This window comes from Antechinus flavipes, chromosome 1, assembly GCF_016432865.1.
Source record: "Antechinus flavipes isolate AdamAnt ecotype Samford, QLD, Australia chromosome 1, AdamAnt_v2, whole genome shotgun sequence".
NCBI classification, from domain to species: Eukaryota; Metazoa; Chordata; class Mammalia; order Dasyuromorphia; family Dasyuridae; genus Antechinus; species Antechinus flavipes.
In genome coordinates this window covers 364,673,965-364,698,095 of record NC_067398.1, presented here as the reverse complement: position 1 = coordinate 364,698,095, position 24,131 = coordinate 364,673,965, and the positions used below count along the sequence as shown (strand labels likewise).

The 24,131-nt window shown below is 36.5% G+C and overlaps 1 protein-coding gene and 1 long non-coding RNA gene across 2 annotated transcripts in view; one reads left to right on the top strand and one right to left on the bottom strand.

The window, feature by feature from the left end:
- Positions 1 to 24,131, bottom strand: part of LOC127543544 (uncharacterized) — a 173,656-nt gene that overhangs the window by 98,342 nt on the left and 51,183 nt on the right. The window contains exon 2 of the long non-coding RNA XR_007949252.1: positions 8,876 to 8,992. This is a non-coding gene — a long non-coding RNA (uncharacterized LOC127543544). The remainder of the gene's footprint in view (positions 1 to 8,875; positions 8,993 to 24,131) is intronic.
- LOC127543540 (urea transporter 2-like) lies at positions 801 to 23,871 on the top strand. Its single transcript, XM_051969687.1, is given in 8 exon segments — positions 801 to 1,113; positions 5,780 to 5,874; positions 5,877 to 5,907; positions 11,100 to 11,292; positions 15,849 to 15,996; positions 16,773 to 16,907; positions 18,636 to 18,685; positions 19,127 to 23,871. Coding segments are annotated over 8 exon segments (969 nt in total). The 5' UTR covers positions 801 to 979; the 3' UTR covers positions 19,310 to 23,871.

Here is a 24,131-nt window from a genome sequence, read left to right as displayed (position 1 = left end):
TCCCTTCCATGAACTTTGGTGTGGAATGATCTTAACATTTACTTACTTGTTTTTTGACTCTTTTTTAGGCTAGCCCAGCATGATGCTAATCATCCAGTTATATCATTTTTTGATTCATATTTTCATAGGATTTTCCCTCCCTTGTCTTCTTCATCTTTTCTCTCTTTCTGAATTTTTTCAGTTAAAGAAAAAGAAATATCTGATATAGCAAGTATATTCTAGAATTCTTGCTACCATTTCATCAAATTCTATCCCAAATATAGACTGCCTTGAAAATCAAATCAACAGGAAGGACAGATAGTCCTTCTGCCTTTGGGCCCTGCTGTCTGATTTTTCATTAGACTACCTGTTTGTCTTCCCTGCAGTCCTGGACCAATGCTGATATCTCTGCTTGAGAAACACGGAATTGGTTTTTTTTTCCTGTTATTTAATTCTCTACCCAACACTCTTTTCCCTCCAGGTGACTTTCTTTCTTGCCCAAAACCTAACTCACAATTAAGTCATACAGTACTACAGAGAAAAATATATTTCTTTCTTCCCCTAGCCATTGTCTCTGTATATTTGTCTTGAAATGTCCATAGGACATATTTACCAACTGAGCCTATGACTAGAACCTCAAGACTTGACTTCCTCTAAATTAAATGCTAGGCTATATTTTCCCTAGGAACTGATAAGGTAGCAGTCATAATGATTTTAATTAGCATTTCTGTAGGACTTTGAGATTTAACAAAATACTTGCTTCCCAATAACTTTGTAAGGTATTATTATCCCCATTTTATAATTGAGGAAAGTGAAGCTCATTGGGATAACACTGATAGGCTTGTGAATCCTCTGTACTCATCTCAGCTTCCTGCAGCAGGGATATGTAACTATAGGAAAAATGAGGGGGATTTCAGTGCCTTAGTCAAGTGGATCTCTTTCAGATAAGCCACTGGCTGTCCAGTTCATCGACTGGGTCCTGAGGGGAACAGCGCAAGTGATGTTTGTAAATAACCCAGTCAGTGGAATCATCATCTTCATTGGACTCCTCATCCAGAATCCCTGGTGGACAATCACTGGAGGCCTGGGTGCAGTGGTTTCTACCTTGACTGCCCTTGCCTTGAGTCAAGACAGGTAGGTCCCTTCCTATGGATGGCTAGACAAAAGGGAAGGGATATTTATTATATTTGACCATGTCCAACCAATGAAACATTTACTAATCAATTCCTATATACCCCACACTGTGCTAAGAATCATGAAACAAACTTACAAGACATAAGGTCTGCTTTCCAAGAGCTTCTTTTTTAATCTAATTGTCTTTTTTTTAATGCTAGTATGAGATGCGGTAAACAATAAAAAATATCCAAATATTAATAATGCAAACAGTATGTATTACAGAGTATCAAATTGGGTTAGACTGGTGAAAGAAGAGTTAGTGAGCTGGATTACTGAGAGACTGAACACCTTAGTAGAGTGGGGTAGGAAGGGTCTATTAGTCAAGAGATCCAAGTTCAAATCCCAGTTCTGAAACTTATTAGCTTTGGAATCCTAGAAAATAAGCCTAATTTTTTTATTTATAAATATTATATATATATTACATATATTTATAAATATCATAGATTATAAATAACAAATTATTTAAAAATAAGAATAATAACACATGCTACTACCTATCACACCAAGTAAGGAAAATGCTTTCTAAATCATATAAATCTGAGTTACTATGAAAAGTGGAAATAATAGGGAAGGCTTTCCAGGAGGGGAAAGAAGAACAGGAGTGGTAATAATGAAGGAATGTGCAGTGTCTATGGGAACAGTGAGGAGACCTTCTTGATTAGCACAGAAGGCTGGGGTGGAAGGGAGGGTCTATTGTCAGGGCGGAGAAATGCAACATGTGCAGTGACCCAGAGGTCATTTTTTTTTGTCTGACCAGAAAAGGTGGGGAGTCAGTGAAGCTGAAACATGAGGTTTCAGCATCAGTTGTGTTATAACTAAGGTTTCCAGGACCTTTAGGTATGTCTTACGTCTGAGATTCCGTGCTTGCAGCTCCATGGAGAAATGACTTTAGCTCCATAAGCCTAATGTTTAAAAGAGGCCATTACCATTCTCCTTCTTTATACCTGAATCAACAGTTCCTTAAAGATGCCTTTAGAGCAGGAGAAACAGAAGCCACTCCACTGTATAAAAGGATCCCTTCTACCCACATATTGATTTAGTTTAAAATGAATATTATCTGTTTGGGGGCAGCTAGGGGGTACAGAGCACATAGTATTGGGCTTGGAAATCCAGCCTCAGACACTTACTAGCTGGATGATCCTGGATAAGTCATTTAACTCTATTCCCCTCAGTTTTCTCATCTGTAAAATGAGCTGGAGAAGGAAATGGCAACCCATTCCTACCAAGAAAACCCCAAATGGGGTCCCAAAGTGTTGTATACAACTAAAATAACTCAATAAAATTAACTGTTTTATTGTGTTTATTTTGTTGAATATTTTCCTATTACATTTTAATCTGGTTCAGGTAGCATTTGGGAATGTTGTGGATCACATGCACCCTCTGGCTTAAATGTAATAGATTGTGGCTCAGAGAATCCAATATGGTGGAAGGTTTTGCATTAAAGATTTTGCTACAGACAAAAAAAAAAACTCTGAACATGGACCTGATTCCTATGAGGGAACGTGTCATCACTGGGTTAAGTGGCAGGAGAGATTATCTAGTCTAATCCCTTCATTTTTCAGATAAGGAAATTGTCTCTCAGAAAATTAGAGTGATTTGCCCAAGATCAAACTAGAAGGAAATCATAGAACCAGAATTTGAATCTAATTCTTCTTACTCTAGAACCTGTGTGGTCTTGCCACTATACCATGTTGTCAGGTACAACCATTCATTAAAGACTATAGGTGCCAGACACTAAGTTCATCTTAGTACCAAGTGTTTCATCATCTGTGGGCAATTCTTACACATAAGCCTTCCTTTCTCCCCCCTTGGCATAAACCATACAAGCCATGCTGCCAGGTGCTAGAGACTCACCAAAAAACAAACAACTCTACTCTTGGAGTGTTTACATTCTACTGGAATGACATGTACATATATAAGTTTATATAGAGCAAAATCAAAATTAAAACAAAATAAGTAGAAGATGTTTATGGAAGGAAGGCTATGTCTTCTTAATCCTGAGGGACTCAGGAAAGGTTTCATGTTGAATGGAATCTTTAAAAAGTAAAGGATTTTGTGAGGCAGAAAAAAGCAAAATGTGCATTCTTGAAATGGGGAATGGCCAGCATAAAGACACAGGAGTGGAGGGCCATATTTGATGAGCAGAGAGAAGGCCATTTTTTCTGGATAACACAGTATTGAAAAGAATCAATTTATCATGGAGCCACAAAGATAGGTTGGATTATAAAGAGCTTATATTTTCTTTTGAGGGCAATAGGGAACCAATAGATTTTACTGAGTATAGTAGTAATATAGTCACTAAAGAAATTCACTTTATTAGTTTTTTTTTTTTTCATGCTTTTTCCCCTTTGATCTTACTTTTTTTGTGCAGCATGACAAATATGGAAATATATTTAAAATAATTGCATGCTTTACCTATATCAGATTGTTTGCTGTCTTGGAGAGGGGGGAAAAGAGGGAGAAAATTTTGGAATACAAGATTTTGCAAAGGTGAATGATGAAAACTATCCTTGCATATATTTGGAAAAATAAAATACTATTTAAAAAATTCTAGTGAAAGAAATTTGCTTTAGCAATTGTGTAGAAGATGAATTGGAATAGAAAGAGACCTGAGTTAGGGAAACCAATTTGGAGGATATTGATGAACTGAGATGGTGAGTGTATGAGTATGGAGAAGGGATCAATCATGAGAAAGAATGAGGAGGAGTAATGTTGAAATTATGGACCTGAAACCTGCAAAACTAATGGTGACCTTAACAAAGAGGGAAGTGGGGTTTGAGGGAAAAGATTATGGATCTTATTTTGGATATGTTGAGTTTGAGTTATATCTAAGTCATTCACTTTGAAATTTCTGAAAAAGTATTTCACAACTAGATCTCAAGAAAGAATCAAAGATTAGATATGTAGATTTATAAGTCATCTGCACAGAGGTAATAATTAAACCCAAGAGAGCTAATGGAATTAGTAAGACATAGTCTGTGGAGAGAGAATATGAACATGAAGAGAATTAAGAAGAGAATGTGAAGAATATAAGATTCATCTTCAAAATAGAGAGAATATATATAGTTAATGTGTATAATATGGATAAATCAGAAAAAAAAAGACCAAGAAAGAAGGATTAAATAGGTACTATAAGAGAACCAATAGAAATCATTTTCATGAAAATCCAGAGAAAAGGATATTCAGGAGTAAAGGCTGCTTAATCATATCGACTGCAGCAGAGAACTCAAAATAAAGGACTGAGAAAAGATCATTCAGATTTAGTATTTAAGTGACTATTGGTACCTAAGGAAAGAGAAGTTTCAGCTGAGTGATTAAGGTCAGAATGCAAAATGTTGAGGAGTGAAATAAGGGAATAGAGGCAATTAAAATTATTTCAGTTTGGCTGATAAAATGGGAGGTTATATAAAATTAAAGTTTGTAAATGATAGAGTCTAATGAAGAGTTTTTGTTTTTTAAGGTAAGGAGATATGAGCATATTTGAAGGCAATGAAAATTACTGAAAGGAATTAGTACTTAGGGACTGATTAGGCTCTTTTTGTACAGCAAAATAACTGTTTGGACATATATACATATATTGTATTTAACTTATACTTCAACGTATTTAACATGTATTGGTCAACCTGCCATCTAGGGGAGGAAGAAGGGGAAAAACTGGAACAAAAGGTTTTACAATTGTCAATGCTGAAAAAATACCCATGCATATATCTTGTAAATAAAAAGCTATAATATAATTTAAAAAGAGACCATAAAGCAAATTCATAATAAACAAGAATTGTTTTTTGTGTATTAAATAAATGGGGCAGCTAGGTAGCATAAGGGATAGATCCTGGACAAGGAAGTAGATGAGTCAGTTCATCTCTGCCTCAGTTTCCCCATCTGTAAGATGGAGATAACACCTCCCACAGTTGTTGTGGGGACCATATGAAATGATAATTGTGAAACACTTAGCAAAGTGCCTGGCACAAAGTAAGCATATAGAAATGTTATCTATTATTATTATATAGAAGAGAGCAGGGTGATCTGTAAGTTTTCTAGAATGACTCAGTTGAGTCATTTTACTTGCCTAACAAAATCAGAACATTTGATAAGCATAGAAAATAAAATTACATATGTAAAAGTGCTCTATAAATGCAAGTAATTATTTTCATCACTAGTAATTATGCTGAAATTTGTCTTGTAGGAGTAGTGAAAAACTAGAAAATTAAAGAATTGCTTGGAACAGTTCAGTTCAACAAATATTTATTAAAAGGTTTAAAATGAAAACAAGAATAATTAATATTAGCTTCATCAATGGGAAAGAAAGATTTCAGAGCTCCTGCTGGATCTAATTTCAAGATTGATACAGGAGATAGAACATTGGACCTGCTTTAAGATAAACAATCTGAGTTCAAATCCACTTCAGACACTTAAATGTGTTACCTGGACAAGTTAATTAATCTTTGTCTACCTCAGTTTCCTCATCTATACAACAAAAATAATAATAGCACCTATTTCCCAGGATCATTGTAAGGATAAAATGAGATATTTTTGAAGTGCTTTGTAAAATGTAATATATCTTATAATTTCTAGCTATTATTAGCACTTATTATTATCATCATCATTATTATCATTTATCCCAAAGGTCTGCCATTGCCTCAGGGCTACATGGGTACAACGGTATCCTGGTGGGACTACTGATGGCTGTCTTCTCAGAGAAACTAGACTACTACTGGTGGCTTCTCTTCCAGTTACCTTTACCGCCATGACATGGTAAGGAAAATTCATATCCTTGGTTCCATATGTTTCCCCTGAGACCTAAACTAAAGAACCTCAACCTGTTTATTCGTGGGCAAAGAAATCATCAAGGACGATTGATGATATTACCTTTGTTTTAGGTCCCCAACCCCCATGGGGATGGAGTCAACATATGTGCCAGTGATTAGGGACAATTAATAGCTCAGGTCACACCATGATCCAAAAGAATAACTAAGACACACCATGCTAAGGTCAAACCAAAGGATACAAGAAATTAAACAAAATCAAAGGGTGAGATAAAGACATGAAATGGAAGCCAGAACAGTAAACCAAAGTCTGGAGAAGTCAACAAAATCTAGTACAAGCTATTAGTGAATGGAAGATTGTCTCTCAAAAGTTTTCTATTTGAAATACCATTACTATGTGGGTAAGGTAGAATGGTTATACCCATCTTCCTCATCTCTACTCCTCACAAAGAATACTTCATGTCCTAGGGCTATCCAAAGGCTAAGGACTCATACAAACCAGGTGCTAAAACACTTCATGTCTTTGGCTAATCCTCTCCACCTAGAATTGCTATAATTACTGCAAATATATTCATGGTATAGCTCAGATCTAGGATATCCCAAATGTAGATAACAGAGCCCCCAATACTCGAGAGTAAATGGGGTTGGGTATAAGACAATCTTTATTTCACCTTATAGAAAACATAAAAAACATAAAGGACTTATTGGAGCCTGCAATGAAGTATAGAAGTACAAGAGAAAGAGTTATAGAGTTCATGTTAAGGGACATCAATTTAAATTTTGTCTCCTCCATTTGCTATCTATTGTGATTAATATTTAAATGCCTCTGGTCCTGGAGTCAGAAAGACCTGGCCTCAGAAACCTACTAGCTGTAAATCTGAGTAAGTCATTTAACTCTTCCTGCCTCAGTTTCCTTAATTGTAAAATTGGGTTACTAATAGCACCTATCTTCATTATAAAGATGAAAGGAAATAAAGATTTTTAAAGCACTTAGCACAAGGCATGGCCCATAATAGTTGCTAAATAATGCTTATTTGCTCTTCCTCCCTCCTGATACTTTCTAAGGCTGTCAGTCAGCAAACTTAAAATTTTCAGTCCAGGTTCTGTCATTGCTTTACTGTATTACCTTAGACACACCTTAGAAAATTAGACAAGGCTGACTTTACTGTGCTTTCATCTGCCTCTTATGTACAAAGGGACTATGTTAGTAGAGCTTTGCATGACTCATAGAATTGTTGTGATGCTAAGACAGAGACAGAAAAAGAGACACAGAGAGAGAGAAAAAAGAAAGAAAGAGAGAGAAGAGAGAGGGATGAGAGAGGAACAGAGAGATAGAGGGAGGAAGAAAAAGAGAAGGAGGGAAGGAGAGAGAGAAGAGACAGAGACAGAGACAGAGACAGAAACAGAGAGACAGAGAAAGAGAAGATATTAATAAGAATATTAATCATTCCTAAAATATGTCCTATGAAATTAATGAAACTGAAAGAACTGAAAATCTCCTTATGATTAGGACAGAGATTGTTTGGAGTCATTTAATTCAATAAACATTTATGAAGAACTTCAGGAATTTACAAATATTGGCTCAATCCTAACAACCATCCTGAAAAAATAAGTGCTATTCCCCCATTTGACAAAGAAACTAAGGCAGGAAAAGATTAAGTAACTTGTCTGGCACAGCTGGTAAATATCTGAAGCTAAATTTGATCTCAGGTTCTCCTGGCCAGGATGCTTTTGTCACTGATACATGTCTTATTTGCAATCTAGGAAGGCTACTAATTTAAAATATCCACAGTACTAAACAGATTATTGGACCTAAAGTAGATGCTCAATACATACTTATTGGTTGATTGATATATTGTTGTTGTTAAGTCATTTCAATTAAGTCCAACCCTTAGTGACCCCAGTTGGGGTTGGGGTTTTCTTGGCAAAGGTACTGGAGCAGTTTGCTATTGCTGACTCATTTTACAGATGAGGAAATTGAGGCAAAAAGGGTTAAGTGACTTGCCCAGGCTCTTACAATTAGTAAATATATAAAGCCAGTTTGAATTCAAGTCTTTCTGATTCCAAGCTTGGCACTATGCCACCTAACTGCCCAGACTGATATATTATTGGCAATTAATAGCCCAAGGATAATTGCCTACATCAATTATACACGCAATAACAAAAGGAATAACAGAATAAGAGATCATCAGAATATAATAGGTCTTCAGATGTTATCTAGGTCCCACACACCTAGTCAAGCTGTGATCCAAAAGGATAGCCAGGATTTCTACTGAGATCAAACCAAGGAGTTCACTGAATTAAACAAATTCAGGATGTAAGGCAAAGTCATGAAATAGAGAGCAGAACAGTGGCCCAAAGTCTGAAGGAGGTCATTTTACAGATAAGGACTTAAATCCAGAGAAAGAAAGCCATTCCGCCCAGCCAAATAGCTACTCAGGGGAAGGACTGGAACTAGAAAATCCATATCTCTTGGTCTTGTATTTGCCTTTTATCAGCACACTGTCCCTGCTCCCAGTCAGTTCTAAGGAGAATAATTTATGTTTCACATCTTTAAAAAGGAAATCTCTTTTATTTCCATCTTGTGAGGCTTTTAAAACAAATTGGCTTAACTTGGCTTGAATAGTATTTAATAACTGCCCAGAAGCACTTCAAAATGCGTTATAACATTTAATATCCTGAGTTAATTACTTTGCCTTTCAAAGCTTTCTTATCCTGCCCAGGAAAAAATAGGTGAAGTACTGATCTCTGTGGGAATTTTCTTAAAGGGTTTCACATTCAAGAGAATGAAAGCAAGAAGACCTGTGTAAATCTTAAAGTTTGTGCATGAAGAAAATATATCAAAATAAACCATGCCATTAGGACCAACCTTATACAAAATTGTGAAGACCTGTGTAAATCTTAAAGTTTGTACATGAAGAAAATATATCTAAATAAACCATGCCATTAGGACCAACCTTATACAAAATTGTGAAGTTTTCAAAGTTTGTTTTCTGGGTTTCCCCAAATCTTCTTTTTTGAGTACTTCCTTTCCTTTAGGCACCAGTGTTTTTCAAGATGCCCATTATTCCCTCCTGTTCGGAAAGAAAAATAAAAAAAATAATTCATACTAAGATGCTTAGGACTTCATACATTTTATTTTCAATGAAGGCTTATATTTCAGAAGGAAACACTTAGAAAGGGAAAGTTTTAATTCAATAAAATGAATTTTACTCATGAAATTCCAGATCCTGGAAAAAGATAGTGAGACTGTCTTTTTAGCAGCAATAAGAATTGTTGAGAACAAAGAAAATTTACTTGTCAAGAAGCCTCCTCAGATATTCTAGAAACCTGCATGTATAAAAAGGAAGTAATTTAAGAAGTAGAGACAAAAGTGACAACAGAGGAAAAGCCTTTAAGAACTCAAACTAGTTTGGTCCAGCCAGACATTTTGGAGACTTTTGAAAACTTGAATTCTATGTTGTTGAGTGTTTCAGTCATGTCTGACTTTTTGTGAGTCCTTTTTGTGGTTTTCTTGGTAAAGAGACCGGAGTAGTTTGCCATTTCCTCTCCAGCTCACTTTACATATACAGACACTGAGAATAACAAGGTTAAATTAGTTGCTCAGGTTCACACTCCTAGCAAATGTCAGAAGCCAGATTTGAACTTAGGAAGATGAGCGAGTCTTCCTGATTCCAAACCCAGTGCTCCATGCATTATGGTACCATCTAACTGTATGCTTATAACCAAGGAGAAAGATAAGAGATTTAGGATGTTACAAGGAGAGTCTGTGGTTTCTTTCTTATACTTGCTACTCATTTCCCAGAACTACCTACCCAAAGACACTGGGCATTCCAAATCAGAATCAATACTCTGGGCTAAGCTCCCAAAAGAGCATTTCTTCTATGAAGCAACAGCAGAGAAAGTAGAAATGACTGAGGTAGGTGGATAGAGCAATAGTGTCCCAAGTCTAGAATCAGGAAGACCTGAATTAAATTCTGGACTCCAAACACTAGCTGTGTTCCTGAGCAAGTCATTTAAACTCTCTTCATATTAAGTTTCCTTAACTATAAAAGAGGGATGTTATTAGGATCAAATACAACCTTATCTCTAAAATGAATATAATAATAACACCTGCTTCCCAGGATTGCTGTAAAGACAATTATAAAAACCATCTAAATATTTAATAATAGTAATAATAACAAATGACAGTATTTGTAAAGCATTTAACAAGTACCTGGCACATAATAGGTGCTTTATAAATGCTTATTCCCTTCCTGTCCTGCATTATATCATTACATAAGAGCTCTTATTTTCCATGAAAAAGGTTATGTTCAACATCTGTTTAAGAATAAAGGTTTCCAGATGAAATGACTATATTTCTTTAAAGTTGTGACAGAAATATAAAAAATTTAAGTGAACTGGAAAGTTTGTTCATGTCTTGGAAATAAGGAATTCCTTTAGTGACAGAGTAATAAAGAGAATCAGACTAGGCTAGAACATTTACTAACTATGGGACCCTGGACAAGTCACTTAATCCTGTTTGCCTCAGTTTCCTTATTGGTAAAATGAATTGCAGAAGGAAATGACAAACTGCTGTAATATTTTTGCCAAGAAAACCTCAAATGGGGTCATGAAGAGTCAGACAGACAAGTAACTGAAGAACAAACAACAGAAAATGAAAAGGATAGGATAGAGATAAATCTAATTAGAGAACATTTGGTGATGAAGAAATGTAGTACCAGTGGTTAAGAACGCTATCTCGATAAATGTGGAAATATGTTTAGAAGAACTACACATTTAACCTATATTGGATTACTTGCTGTCAAGGAGACGAGGGTAGAGAGAAGAGGAGAAAAATTTGGAACACAAGTTTTTGCAAGGGTGAATGTTGACAATTATATTTGCCTGTATTTTGAAAATAAAAAGCTATTATCAAAAAAAAAAAAAAAAAAAAAAAACACTTGAATCAGGAGTCTAGGTTTGAATCCTGGCTCTAATATATAATAGCTTCGTGACTAAGGTCAAGTGACTTAATCTGATCCTCAATTTCCCTATCTGTAAAATAGGATAATAATAATTGAATTTCATAAAGTTCTTGTGAAGAAAGAGATTAATAAATTTTAAAACACTCAAGAAACATAAACCATCATGAATTTGTGGGTGGCTTTGATAATTTTTCATAAAATGACTTTTTTTCAGCCCGGTTCTTTCCAGTGCCTTAAGTTCCATCTTCAGTAAATGGGACCTCCCAGTCTTCACACTCCCATTCAATATTGCTGTGTCGCTGTACATGGCAGCCACGGGTCATTACAACCTCTTCTTCCCTACAACTTTGGTGCAGCCCATCACCTCAGTGCCCAACATCACATGGGATGAGATTGAAGTGCCTCTGGTAAGTGTCTCCAAGATTATTCGGTGTTCCTTGACCACCCCAATATTATGACTGATACCATCTGTCCAAACTTGGCCTGTTCTAAATCAGGAGCATATTTCACAACTACCCTCCTGTCTCTACACTCTCTCATTTTGATTATGTATTTTCATATGCAGGATGTATATAACATACATACAATTATGTAGGTATGTGTATATAGGATATATATGTGTACAGATTGACATGACATATATATATATTTTATATGTGTGTCTATTGAAAGTGTAAGTATACATAGCCATATATGTCAGCCATCTGTGTATAGGTATATGTTTATATATATATATATATATGTGTGTGTGTGTGTGTGTCTAACATATATAATAGATAATATTTAAATATTATATATTTATTTATAATTATATTATTTATTATAATTTGAATATTTTATGTTGTTTATACCTTTTATATAATATATAAAGATAAAATATGTATAATAATAAAGGATACATATATGTGTGTGTATAAGAGTATAATAAATATACATATCTATATACACTTATTAGTTGTCTCTCTTGCTAGACTGTAATCTCCTTGAGGGCAAAACCTACTTAATTTTTTTTTCTTAGCATTTAGCACAATTCCTGGCAAATAGTTAAGTGTTTAATAAAAGCTTATTGATTCATTAAATTGTTAAAGTGAAAGAAATAACCATCTGATATTTATTACCAATGCTGATTAAATTCATTAATTCTATCAAGAAAAGAATGTGCCCAACTCCATGCTAGATACTTTAACAGAGAGAATTTGGGGATACTAAAGAAATAGAAGAGATGTTTGCTATTCTCAAAGAACTTACAACCTAAGTGATCACACACATGTACATGTGACCAAGTTAGAAAAGTCATAGATCCCAGAATCCAAGTATTATGTTTTGTGAACTAAAATTTTAATTGCCAAGGTGTTGATGCAGAATCAGAGACATGAGAATAGAGGTATTTGTCTCTTTGTGAGTCTACTAATTGTTGGAAGTTGTTTATTCAAAGTATAACCTGCACTTCTACCCAACGACAGGGTCAGAATGAGGAAAAGCTGCAGAACATTTCCTTCATTTTAGGGATATAAAAACCACAACTCTGCCACTTTATCCTACTGTAGACCCAGACTCTACTTCCACCAGATCTACAATGCCAAACTAGATGGAAAAGTGCAACTAACATTTGTCTTTCTACCAGACAATTTGGACCCTGAATTAGAGGGAAGCAATAGATCTATACCCAGAAATCCTAGATTTGAAAATTGATTCTTCTCCCTACTAGCTATTCGATGTTGAGGAAATCACTTTTCTCTACCTCAATTTCCACTTCTCCAAGATGAGTGGGTTGGTTTAAATGAGAGCCAGGACTCTCCCTAGTTCTCATGAATTATCACATGAAATATAACATTTTTGTGCACTTTCTCTCTGGGAACTTGCTCTGTTTTTCCTTTGTGTTTTTCCATCTTTCTTAAGCTGAGAATTTTTGAGGTATAGAGTTAGATATAGAAGGAAGGATATTATTTAGAAAGTTAGTAGTGTTCAGTAAATTTCCAAGATACACCTGGCTGCCTTTCACACCAGGGTATCAGGGGTACATGGCTGGGAAGAACAATCCCCTGATACAGCTGACCAGTCTGAAATATGAATTACAATGGAGGTGACAAACACAGGCTCAGTTCCAAAGCAGCTTGTCCTCTCATTCTTCTCATTCTTGCCTGCTTGGGCTTAAAACCTCATAAAAACCTCCCTTTCCAGCTCAAGAAATGAATTTTGGATCTCCTCTGTATCCTACATTCCTTGGACATTGGCAAGGTGTTGGGAATATGGGGTGTTTATTTAGTAGATTTCCAGACTATTCCTCGGGCTTAATCCGGGTTCCTCATTATTGTACATAGTGTTTTCTTGGTGCCAGGAAATAGTGTTTGAATATTGGAAAGCTCCCTAGGTCAAGCTTGCCAACTAGCACAGGCCCCTCCAATAGAAACCCTAAAAGAAATTAGAGAGGCTTTTAATGAAAATCAGGCTTTAGACTCTAAGGAAATCATGGCACCAATTCACAGAACCTGTAGTCAGGGATCAGCAAATACTTGTCCATCTTTTCCAGTCTTATTGCCCATCCCTCCTCTTCACACACTCTTTGTTATGACCAAGCTGCCTCTTTCTCCATTTCCTGTCCATGTGCAATGGTACCCATTATCCCCCGTACCTAGAATGTATTTGCTCCTTAAACTCTCCAATACCCTTCAGACCCACACCATTTGAAAAGTTTATCTGCAGCCTATACAGCTCTACACTATCCCTCTATAATAAGAAGGGAGGAAAAAAAGAAGGAATGGAGGACCCAAAGTCCTTGTCCCTAGAGAGTTTCCAATCTGATTGTGTAAAATTACCTTACATAGTCCAAATGGCTCATTTTACAGGTAAGGAAACCTGTGCCCCAGGTCACACACCTGGTGGGGAGCAGAAATTGAATCAAAGCCCAGCTATCAGAAATTCCCAATCCATTCGTCTTTGCAGAAGACCATACTGCTATCTATTCAGTTTCCCTGAGACAAGCCCTCTTCAGGATAGAAAGCAGGCTGCAAGAGTATATAACTGAAATTTCCAACTTTAAGAAGTGAATGGGAGATAAATCAGAATTTTTCAAGAAATAACAAGAAAGCAAAATAATTAAGATTTAGATGGACTATTACAGATTCTAAGTCCTGTAGAAGCCCTAGTGATGGAGTGGTATATGCATGTACTTGTATACATGCGTGAATATGCTAGGAACCCAAAACACATAAAAGCTCCATCTTATTTACTTAGATCATTTAGTAATACTAGTGGTTTTCAAACTTTTGTTCTCAGTATCTTCATGTTGTTAAAAAAAACTATCAAGGATCTGTTCAAAGAGTTTTTGTTCACATGGGTTATATTTATAGCTATTTACTATATTAGAAATAAAAATGATTTTGAATTTGTAGACCCTCTGAAAGGGTTTCAGAGACCCCAACAATTCTTTGGACTGCACTTTGAGGACCACTGAGTAATACTATGCGCAGGATTTCAAAAATCTTTCTTTCCTGTCAGCTTCTTGAGTGCAGAGGTTTATTCAGGAAGTAATGAGTTCCCCATCAATAATAGCTTTCAAGTAGAAGGTAGATAACCGCCTGTTGAAGATGGTATCGAGGAGATGATTATTCAGTTATATATTGAACTAGATTCCCCAGTTCTATTCCAATTCTGATGTTTCGCATTGTTAATTCTTTCCTCAAAGTAGCTCTTAGTCATTTCTTTGATCCTTAGATTCTCCCATGTGAGTTTAGCTGCTCCTTGCCACATTCTTGTATTGCCACTATTGTCTCTCATTTTCCTTATTTCCCAATCCAGTTCAGTCTATTCATCTTAATTTCCATTGTGCCAAGCCCCACCTCAAGAACAATGGAATGCTTTCTATCATCCTTTCTATCATGTGTTGACTTGAAGCAAGTTTTGTGAGGCAAAAAGGGAAGTCTTTATCTCTTGTATACCTCACAGAATCCAGAACTAGCCATAAGTAGTTACACAATAAGCTATGATTGGTAGTTGATCTTGGCTCAATTAAGAGGCTAAAAGGGAAAAATCAAGTCAACAACATACATTGATTAAGTACTTAATATTTGCCAGAGATTCTATTCAATTGTAAAGATACAAGAAGGAAAAAAAAGTCAAAACAATCTCCGCCCTGCTGAGCCCTGGGTTCTGGCCATGGCACTCCTACCAGCTATGTATCTTTGGGCAAATTACTTCACTTCATTTTCCTTCCCTATAAAATAAAGACGCTGGGTTAGATCAAAGCTTCTTAAACTGTGGGTCATGAGAGAGTCACAAACTGAATGTAAGGGTCATAAAATATTAATTTATTATCAGTCTGTTTAATTTATATACCTATTTTATATAATTATATGCCAGGATTGGGTAAAATTTCTTAGGTGAAAAGTGGTAGTGAATAGAGAAAATTTAAAAAGCCCTGGATTAGATAATCTCAAAATCCTCTTCCAGCCAAATGACTCCTCAAATATCAAGGATTTAAGGAGATTCTTCAATGCCTTAGAAGTGCTATCATATATCACTGATATATGATTCATCTCAAGATGAAAGACCCAAAAACTTGCCTTCTAGTATTGTACATGTTTAACCTATATCAGATTGCTTGCTGTTTTGGGGGAGAAGAGAGAAAAGTTTAGAACACATAATCTTTCAGAAATGAATGCTGAAAATTATCTTTACATGTTTATAGAAAAATAAAGTACTATTGAGAAAAAAAGAAACTTGTCCTTCTACAGCTCCGGTGCTTGGGCTGGCTGCCCAGGAATCATGCCTGGGATATGGGAATGTCCCGCCGCTGGCAAGTGAAGAGCTCTCTCCTTGTTAGCTAACTCCTTTTTCCCACAAGTGGGGGCCCATTGCCACCTTGTTCCACTTCATTACTTCTCCAAGGTGTGGCCCAAACAACACACATGTGCAGCAATCCATGCTCCGTGGTGACCTGCCGTCCTTTCTGTTGATTTTGCAGCTCTTACAAGCCATTCCCGTGGGGGTCGGTCAGGTATACGGCTGCAGCAATCCCTGGACAGGCGGTGTGTTCCTAGTGGCTCTGTTCATTTCCTCGCCACTCATTTGTCTCCATGCAGCTATTGGCTCAGCTGTGGGCATGCTGGCAGGTAGAGTGAATACATTTTACAACTTTAGGGGATTTGTTTTACAGATGGTTGTTCCTGCCCCTCATCCCAGTTCTCTGAAGAGTTATCTATAAAATTATGGGTGAGGTTGCCATTTATTTTCTGCATTGAGTGACCAGTAGGTATGTATTAGGTACCACAGAAGGATGTGAAACTAAATGAAGATGGACTCTCTTCCCTTAAGAAGCCAGCCATCAGTTTGGGGAGTGCACACATAAACATAAACCATGGGGAAGAAAAGATTTGGAGACTTACAAAGTTTGTACTAGCAAATTTAGTGCAAATGGAACACATTAATGTGTAGAGGAGGCTCGGGGACAAAAAGGAGAGTGAATCTAAAAGGCTTCCTGGAAAATGGAGTTTTAAGCCAAGTTTTTAAAATGAATGGAGATTTATAGGAGAAAGCAAAGTATTGTAGGCAGGAGAGTGGTCTGCAATAAGAATTAGAATGACCCCAAATTTGGATTTGATTTCAGTAGGAAAAGTTTTAATCTAAAACATTTTCCTAGAAAAGATGAATTGCCATATGACCAAGAAATGACAATAAGCAAATAGAGGCAGACCATGAAGCTTAACAGGAAAGTCATTTGGCTTCTTTCCCATGCCCCATTCCCCAATTTCTAGGTTCACAAATTGGGATGACATTTAAATTTATTACTGTGGGTGTTGATGTGGTGGGGAAGATGGGGATGATGGGACAATCACACTCATGGAGTTCACTACCAGGGCCAATAAAAATACTCCATCTTGTTCCACAGCCCTGACAGTGGCCACACCCTTTGCAACCATCTACATGGGCCTGTGGAGCTACAATTGTGTCCTCTCTTGTGTTGCCATTGGCGGGATGTTCTATGCCCTCACCTGGCAGACACACCTCCTGGCACTCATTTGCGGTAAGTATTCTAGGATCCCAAAGCCAAGGGGCTCTACTTATTCTTAGCCACAAAATACATACTCAGAGCCATAGATTTAGATGTTGAAAGATTTGTAGAGATCATTCAGTCCAATGCCCTCATTTTACAAATGAGGGAATTAAGACCCAAAGAAATTACACTCGCCATCTACGTGACTCTGGGGCAATTGCTTCAACTCTGTGGGCCTTGATTTCCCCATTTGTCAAATGAAGATAATACCTATCCAACCTACCTCCTAAAGAAGTGAGATAGATAAACAAGGCAAAATATTTGAAAGTGCATTGAAAACATTACCAGCAATAAGAATGTTTAAGGCATCATTCCAATGGAACCTTGTCCCATCCTACAGACACAAACAAGATAGAGAACATACTATGAGACATTCAGTAGGCTGCAAATATATATATTGAATATCTACTGTATGATCAGCCTTCTGTGTGCTAGGTCCTCTAGGGGATACAGAAAAAAGTGGGGCTTGGATGGAAGCTTGAGGAATGAGAAGGTCAAGAAGAATAAGATAGTGAGGGAACTCCATGCAGGTGAAATCCTATGAGTAAAACTGCAGAAATAGTGATGAAGAAGCTATGTGCTAGGGGCACATGGTGGATGATGATTTGAATTTCTATAGCAACTTAAAATTAGACAAAATATTTTCTTTGCAACAGTCCCATGAGGTACATCTTGAAAGTATGATTCTCATTTTATAGATTAGGAAACTGAGACTCATATCAAGAAGAAAAGTGAAAGCTCACAGAAATCTCACCCAACCTCCTTTACCCTCTCTTTGAAGACCTCTAGTTATGGGGAAATCACTACCTTAGTCAAAACACCCAAGCTGCGGGTAGTTAGTGTCACCATCTCTGTACCCAACTACATGCTAGGGATGGAACACATTTCAAAAAGCACAAGCCACAGTTTCTATCTTCAAGAATTAGTTTATAATCTAATTGGGGAGAGAAGATATAAAAGGGAGAAAACAGAACTAGCAACAAAATGCAACTATAATATGAACCAGGGAAGGAGAAAGGGAAAAAAAGGACTAAGAATTTATACAGCTCCTGCTTTGTGCTAAGCACTGTGCTAAACCCTTTACAAATATTATCTCATCTGATCCTCACAACAGCTCTAGGGGTAGATATGACTCTTGCAGGGGCAGACAACAGGTAAGTGGCTTGTCCAGGATCACCCAGCTATGAAATGTCTTAAAATTTGATTTGAAGTAAAGTTTTCCTGATGGTTTTTAAAATATCTTCCTCACAAAAACCTTATGCCCTATATAAGTAATACAAATTTTCATCATGCCCATTTTACAGATAAATAAACTGAGGGTCAGATAGGTTGATTGATTTGTAAATGGCAAATATTACAGATCACAATAACAGTGGAAAGTCTGCTGGATTTGGAGTCAGAGGATATGGATTCTAATCCTGTCTCTGAGGCTTGCTTCTATGTGATATTAACCAATGTGGACCTCAGATTCTTCAACTAAAATGAAAGGATTAGAATAGAGGTCTTATCTGGCCCCAGACCGATAAATTTATGCTTAACAAGGGTTGAAAAGAGGAAATAAGCGCCTTAGATCAGTGTGTAAGGAGAGGGGGCCAGGGTTGCAAGCATCTGCCTCCATCCTACAGGAAGGAGGTTGTGGATAACTGGATCTCCTACCAAGGACTCCCTCCCTCTGACTGATTAATCTTCTCTTCCTAGCATTATTCTGTGCCTACATGGGAGCAGCTCTTGCCAACATGATGTCAGTGGTAAGTATGATATTTCTTGGGTAATATTAATGGTTGTGTCCGTGTTTCTATTTAAATATATAAATGAGGTATATTTGTCTCTGTACCTCAAAAGGGCTCACATGCATGTATGTGGTATGTATGATATGGTCGGAAGAGAATGGTATAAGAAACATTTCTCTGGAGTATCTCAATAAAGTGCCCGTGTAAACAATGAGCTAAAAAATCCCGGGAAACAAATGCCCAAAGGCACCAAGACCTAGATCTTATAGCAGAGTTCTTCCAAGCCTGAATTCTGATAGGTCCCATTTGTCCACTGAGAAGAGTAGAAATTTACTCTTTTTTGTTTCATATCCTTCATATATGTCTTCTGTGGATGGACCCCCCCCATTCCTCCATTTCCATCAGAAAAATCAAAAGATTTGACAGTGAGGACCCAAAACCTGATATTCTTATTTTCAGATTGGCTTGCCACCTGGTACCTGGCCCTTCTGCCTCTCCACCCTCATTTTCCTGCTTCTGACAACCAACAATCCTGCCATCTACAAGCTGCCACTCAGCAAAGTCACGTACCCAGAAGCCAACCGGATCTATTACCTGACAGTGAGAAACACAGAAGAAGAGAAACGCCCCACTGGTGATTAGTCTGGGCCCCATTTAAAAAAAAAAAAGTTCTTTTTTCTGTGTTCTCCCATGTCATCTCCTTCAAATGTTAAACACATGCAAATCATCTATTACATCCCATGATGCTAACCTCTCTTTACCATCTCATATTCGTGTAACAACCCTTATCCCCACCACCAAAAAAAAAAATCTGTAACTCGCTTTTCATTGAAGATGATTTTTTCCTCCCTCTTTCCCCTTAATTCCCATAGCCATTCATCATCCTATATTAGTGAGAGCTAGTAATGAGCTTGCTGTAGTTAAAATTAAGGAGGGCATTTAAAAGTTCATTGACTTAAAACAGACATTATTTTGTCTCTAGAAAGGTGATTAAGACATAATCCTATTGGAGTATTTAACTGGATAATAAATGTTATAAAATCAAGCTTGATTCTCTATCTATATGGAATCACTAGGGAGACAGTGGTGCACATGTATAAATCAAGATAAAAAGCATATATATGAATTTCAAGAAAAGGTTTGCCCCTTAAAGGGAAAAATTCCATCCTGGTCCACATGTTTTAAGCCAGAACTGGGTGACTTTGCACAACAGATCTGAGCCAGGAAGAGAGAATCTAAAAATTCAAGTGATTTTACATATATTCATATATATATATTGATTTTTTAAAAGAGATGAGCATTAAAGATCAGCCAATTCTCAGTAGCAGTAAGGAAAGCAGCAAATCCATTAATCAGAATGTTATTTATATATCTATTCGGGATGTTAATCATTTGTTAGCTTAAGTCAAATGTTTGGGTGCAGTTGTCAGTCTGAGAAGTCGTTGACCTAGTCTAATAGGAGAAAATTCAAACTGACTTAAAGAAACTCACATTTTAATCAAAGGTCATTAGTGATTGAACAAAGAGGCAGCATCCCATTTATAACCAAAGAGCAGCCCAGGGAAGTGTGCTGGATATGATCGGATAGCTTAAACTAAAAATTTAGCTTACTTTCCTATGTGACCTGAGGCAAAATGCTACCTCTATAAGCTTCAGTTTCCTCAGCTGAAACACAAAAAAAAAATTGGAGTAAATAATCTCTAAAGTGCCTACTAACTCAAAATCTGTAATCTTAGCCTTAACAGTAAACATTCATTTATTAATTTTATAATTGTTTTTCCTTGCCATTATCCTGAATTTAATCTTTACTTACAACAAATATGCAAAATTCAATGGAAGTGGAGGGAGGGGGGAATCAGACAGCATTCATTCTGTGGATCCAGCAACATCTGAAAGTCTGGTATCCATAACAAGAAGTCCCATTTTTAAATATGAGGGCAAGGAATGAATCAAAACTAAGGCAGTCTCATATCATGGGTAATTGAATAGGCATTCTTAAGAAATAAGACAAAGAAATAAAAATAAATAAATAAAATGTGCCTGTAACAAAGAAGGAAGGAAGGAAGGAAGACAGAAAAGAAAGACAGAAAGACAAGAAAGATAGAAAGAAAGTGAGCTCCCCATCAATGAAAGTGTTTCAGAAGAAACTAAATGACCCATCACCAGAGATTCTATAAGACAGAAAGAAAGACAGACAGAAAGACAAAGAAAGAGAAAGACAGAAAGAAAGAAAAAAAGAGGGACAGAATATTAAGATTAGAGATTTAGACAACAGGAGTTCCATCCTTGGACATTTACAATTGCCTTATCTTTTGTGGACTTCAGTTGAATGATAATTATGCTGCACTGAGCATGCAATAAAAGGAAATATTGTAATATAGAGTACAGTACCCTGGTCAGCACTCCAAAGTTCTTCTCTACAAATTTGCTGCAAAACCTTAGACAAACTAGTTTGTGGTTCAATTTCCTCATTTGCCAAATGAATATACTAATGTGTGTCTGACCTGCTGCTCTGTCAAGTATTTTCTTGAGGAATGAATGAAATATTAAATGTATAAGCATTTTAAAAGTATAAAATACTACTATATTTTCCCCTCTGATATGAATGAGAAAGTCTGTACCTGGACTTGAGAATAGTTTATTTTAGTGCCAGCCTACTCCCAAGTCTAGCCATGAAGAAAGAAAAAGTTAGAATTGGGAACCTAATATTTTCCTTAATCCCTCACTCATCTGTATTCAAAAATTGGGAGGAAAGGAAAGAAGAGAGCAGGTTGTGTTTTTTTTTAATATCAACGCCTAAAATGACAGAACTCCACAGAAGGATACCAGGGTTCCCAGCACCAGAGATAGCCCTCAGGTGAATTATGAGTAAGTGGTTTTTGTCTTTGGTGCCTTCCAAGCTCTCTTGCCAACATCTCTCCTTCAGGACAGTCTTATCTTTTCTTATGCATCCATTGCATCCCCAGTATTGCTGTTGGAGATCTACCAACCACTCTTTGATAAGCTATTGCTAGATTTAAGATGTCAGTCAGGTAAAAACAGCATAAGGTATGGTCTTCCCAGGTATATCTGAATCTGAACTAGGGATTCTGGAAGACCAAAAATCCTTGAAGAAGCAAAGGAATGGAGATATTAACAAGATAGATAACAAGGGAAAGAAACGTTTTTATGCAAGAAATTTCAAAGTCCAATCCCAAAGTCAAAGTCCTTTATCCACCTATTTATGAAGCTAGATCACTGACAAGGCCTGATAGCCTTTTTGTAGTTATGATTTCTCACAAAGTAAGAAATGGCACTACCCCTTTCAGAGCAGACTCAAAACATTTGGTCTGAACTGAAAGTTTTCTATTAGTCATACTTTTTAATAGGTTTCTAGAATATTTTGATGGGAAACACTATATAAACTCCTTTGGAAAAAGTTATGATCTGTCCTTTCATCCTTTATTTCAATCCTAGATCCTTTCCATTCTCCCTCAATAGTTTTTCTTTTTTAAGGCACCATATCAGATGCCTGTTTGTTATTTTAAGCTCTCTCTACAATCTCAAACAAAAGCAATTCAATTCTTCAGGAAAAAAGGTGAAAAAAGGCATTTAGAAGTTATCCTCCCTCACTCAGAAAACAGCCTTTAAAAGAGATCCCTTTCAGGAGATGTCTTCCCCAGATAGACATGAGATATATGGTCAAAGACTTATTGTAGATTTTTCTGAAATAGAAGAATACCCATAAATTTAGCCTTCTAAAGTCTACTTTGTGTTTTGATTCATTGAAAACCATACCTTAGGGAAAAGGACTAAGTTACCAGAAGTCTATCTTGACTACTTTTTTATTAATGCCCTCTAATCCCTGCAAAATCAATGAAACCCATTCAATAATTTTGACTGGACTAACCCATAGAAACGGTTGCTTGTGTAGATAGAGTAGGCATTTACTTGCTTATTGTAAATTCACAGGAGTGCCTTCTGTTCTCCTAAAATTATCCCATTTTCTCATGAATTCTTCATGATTAGTTTTATTTCTTGGCTTTAAGCTTTGTTTCTGTCAATATACAAATATTCGTGGGAAGGGTAATAAATTAGGCATTATGAATCCTTTATACGTTATGATGAAAGAATTTATTAGGCCTTTTCTCAAGAGCCAGCTTTGATAAGGGAGGGATAGAAGGAAAATGAGGATATTAAAGTATTTAGTTCTGGGTACCAAATTTCAACTGGAGCTTAGCCAGAGTAGGATGATGAACATACAGTTCTAGGAGAAATCATTCACAGAATTGAAGATGGTTAACTTGGAAAAAGGAAAACTAATGAGGAATACAGGTATATTTAAATGGCTAGTTTCCAGAAAAGGAATTAGCCTCATTTTATGTAGCTCTAAAGGGTAGAACTTAAGATCAATGTGTGGAAAAGACAGTGGCAGGTTTCAGCTCAAAATGAGGAAGAAAGAACATCTTTATAATTGAAGCTATCCAACTGGAGAATAAGCTGCCTCACAATGCTAGTGAGCTCCCCATCAATGAAAGTGTTTCAGAAGAAGCTAAATGATCCATCACCAGGAATTCTATAAGAGGGATTTCTATTATAGAGTCCTTTTGGGGGGATAAACTTGAGATTAAAGCATCTCTAGGGTACCTTTCACTCTGTGAGTCCATGATTTTTTGACACAAGACACTAAAAGAAAAGGGACAGGTAGAAGCCAACACTTAAATTATAAGAAAAGGCACAGAAAAGATTGAGAAAGACAAAGACAAAATTTTATTTCACAGTTTTTCTCAGGGACTCCACATGTGGTTAAGCAGAAGGACTTTTTAAATCAAAACAATTAAAACTATTATGTGTATGCAAATGGGGTCTTGCCAATAAAATTCCTCTTTTCCCTTCTCCCATCCTGTCCCCTCCTAACAATAGGATTTGTCATTTCTCTAACATGACCACTCTGGAGAAATATCAGAAAAAAAATTAAAATCTCATCCCCTTTAAATATTAAAGTCCTTTTAAGAACTGTCTTCCTAGCATGTATTGTTATGAATGCTATAAATGGCTTATGATTTATTGGCTTGTTTATTTATCTATTTGAATCTGCCATTTACCTTGGTGGGTGGGAAGACTATGAGGAGAATCGGTATCCCAAAACTTTGGTGGGGCTGGCCACTTCATTGTGAACATGATTTCCACCCAATAAACTATAGTCTCATTTAGCAACTTCAAAAGTGTTTGATTTTTGTGCAAGTTTTTGGACCATTCTTTTCATTTTCCTTTAGTTATTCTGTTATGAAACGAGTGAAGCCTTCTTTCTCCAAAAGGAAGCTCTTGTCTCCCAAAAAAGGCCCTGAAGGGGAAAAGTTCAAAAAAGCCATCTCCTTCTTAGTAACTTCAAAATAAGTTCTCCCAGGAAAATGTCCCTCCTCAGTACTTATCCAGTGCAAAGGATCCTTGGAAGTATTTATGTCCATGAAAAGAAGCAAAAGAG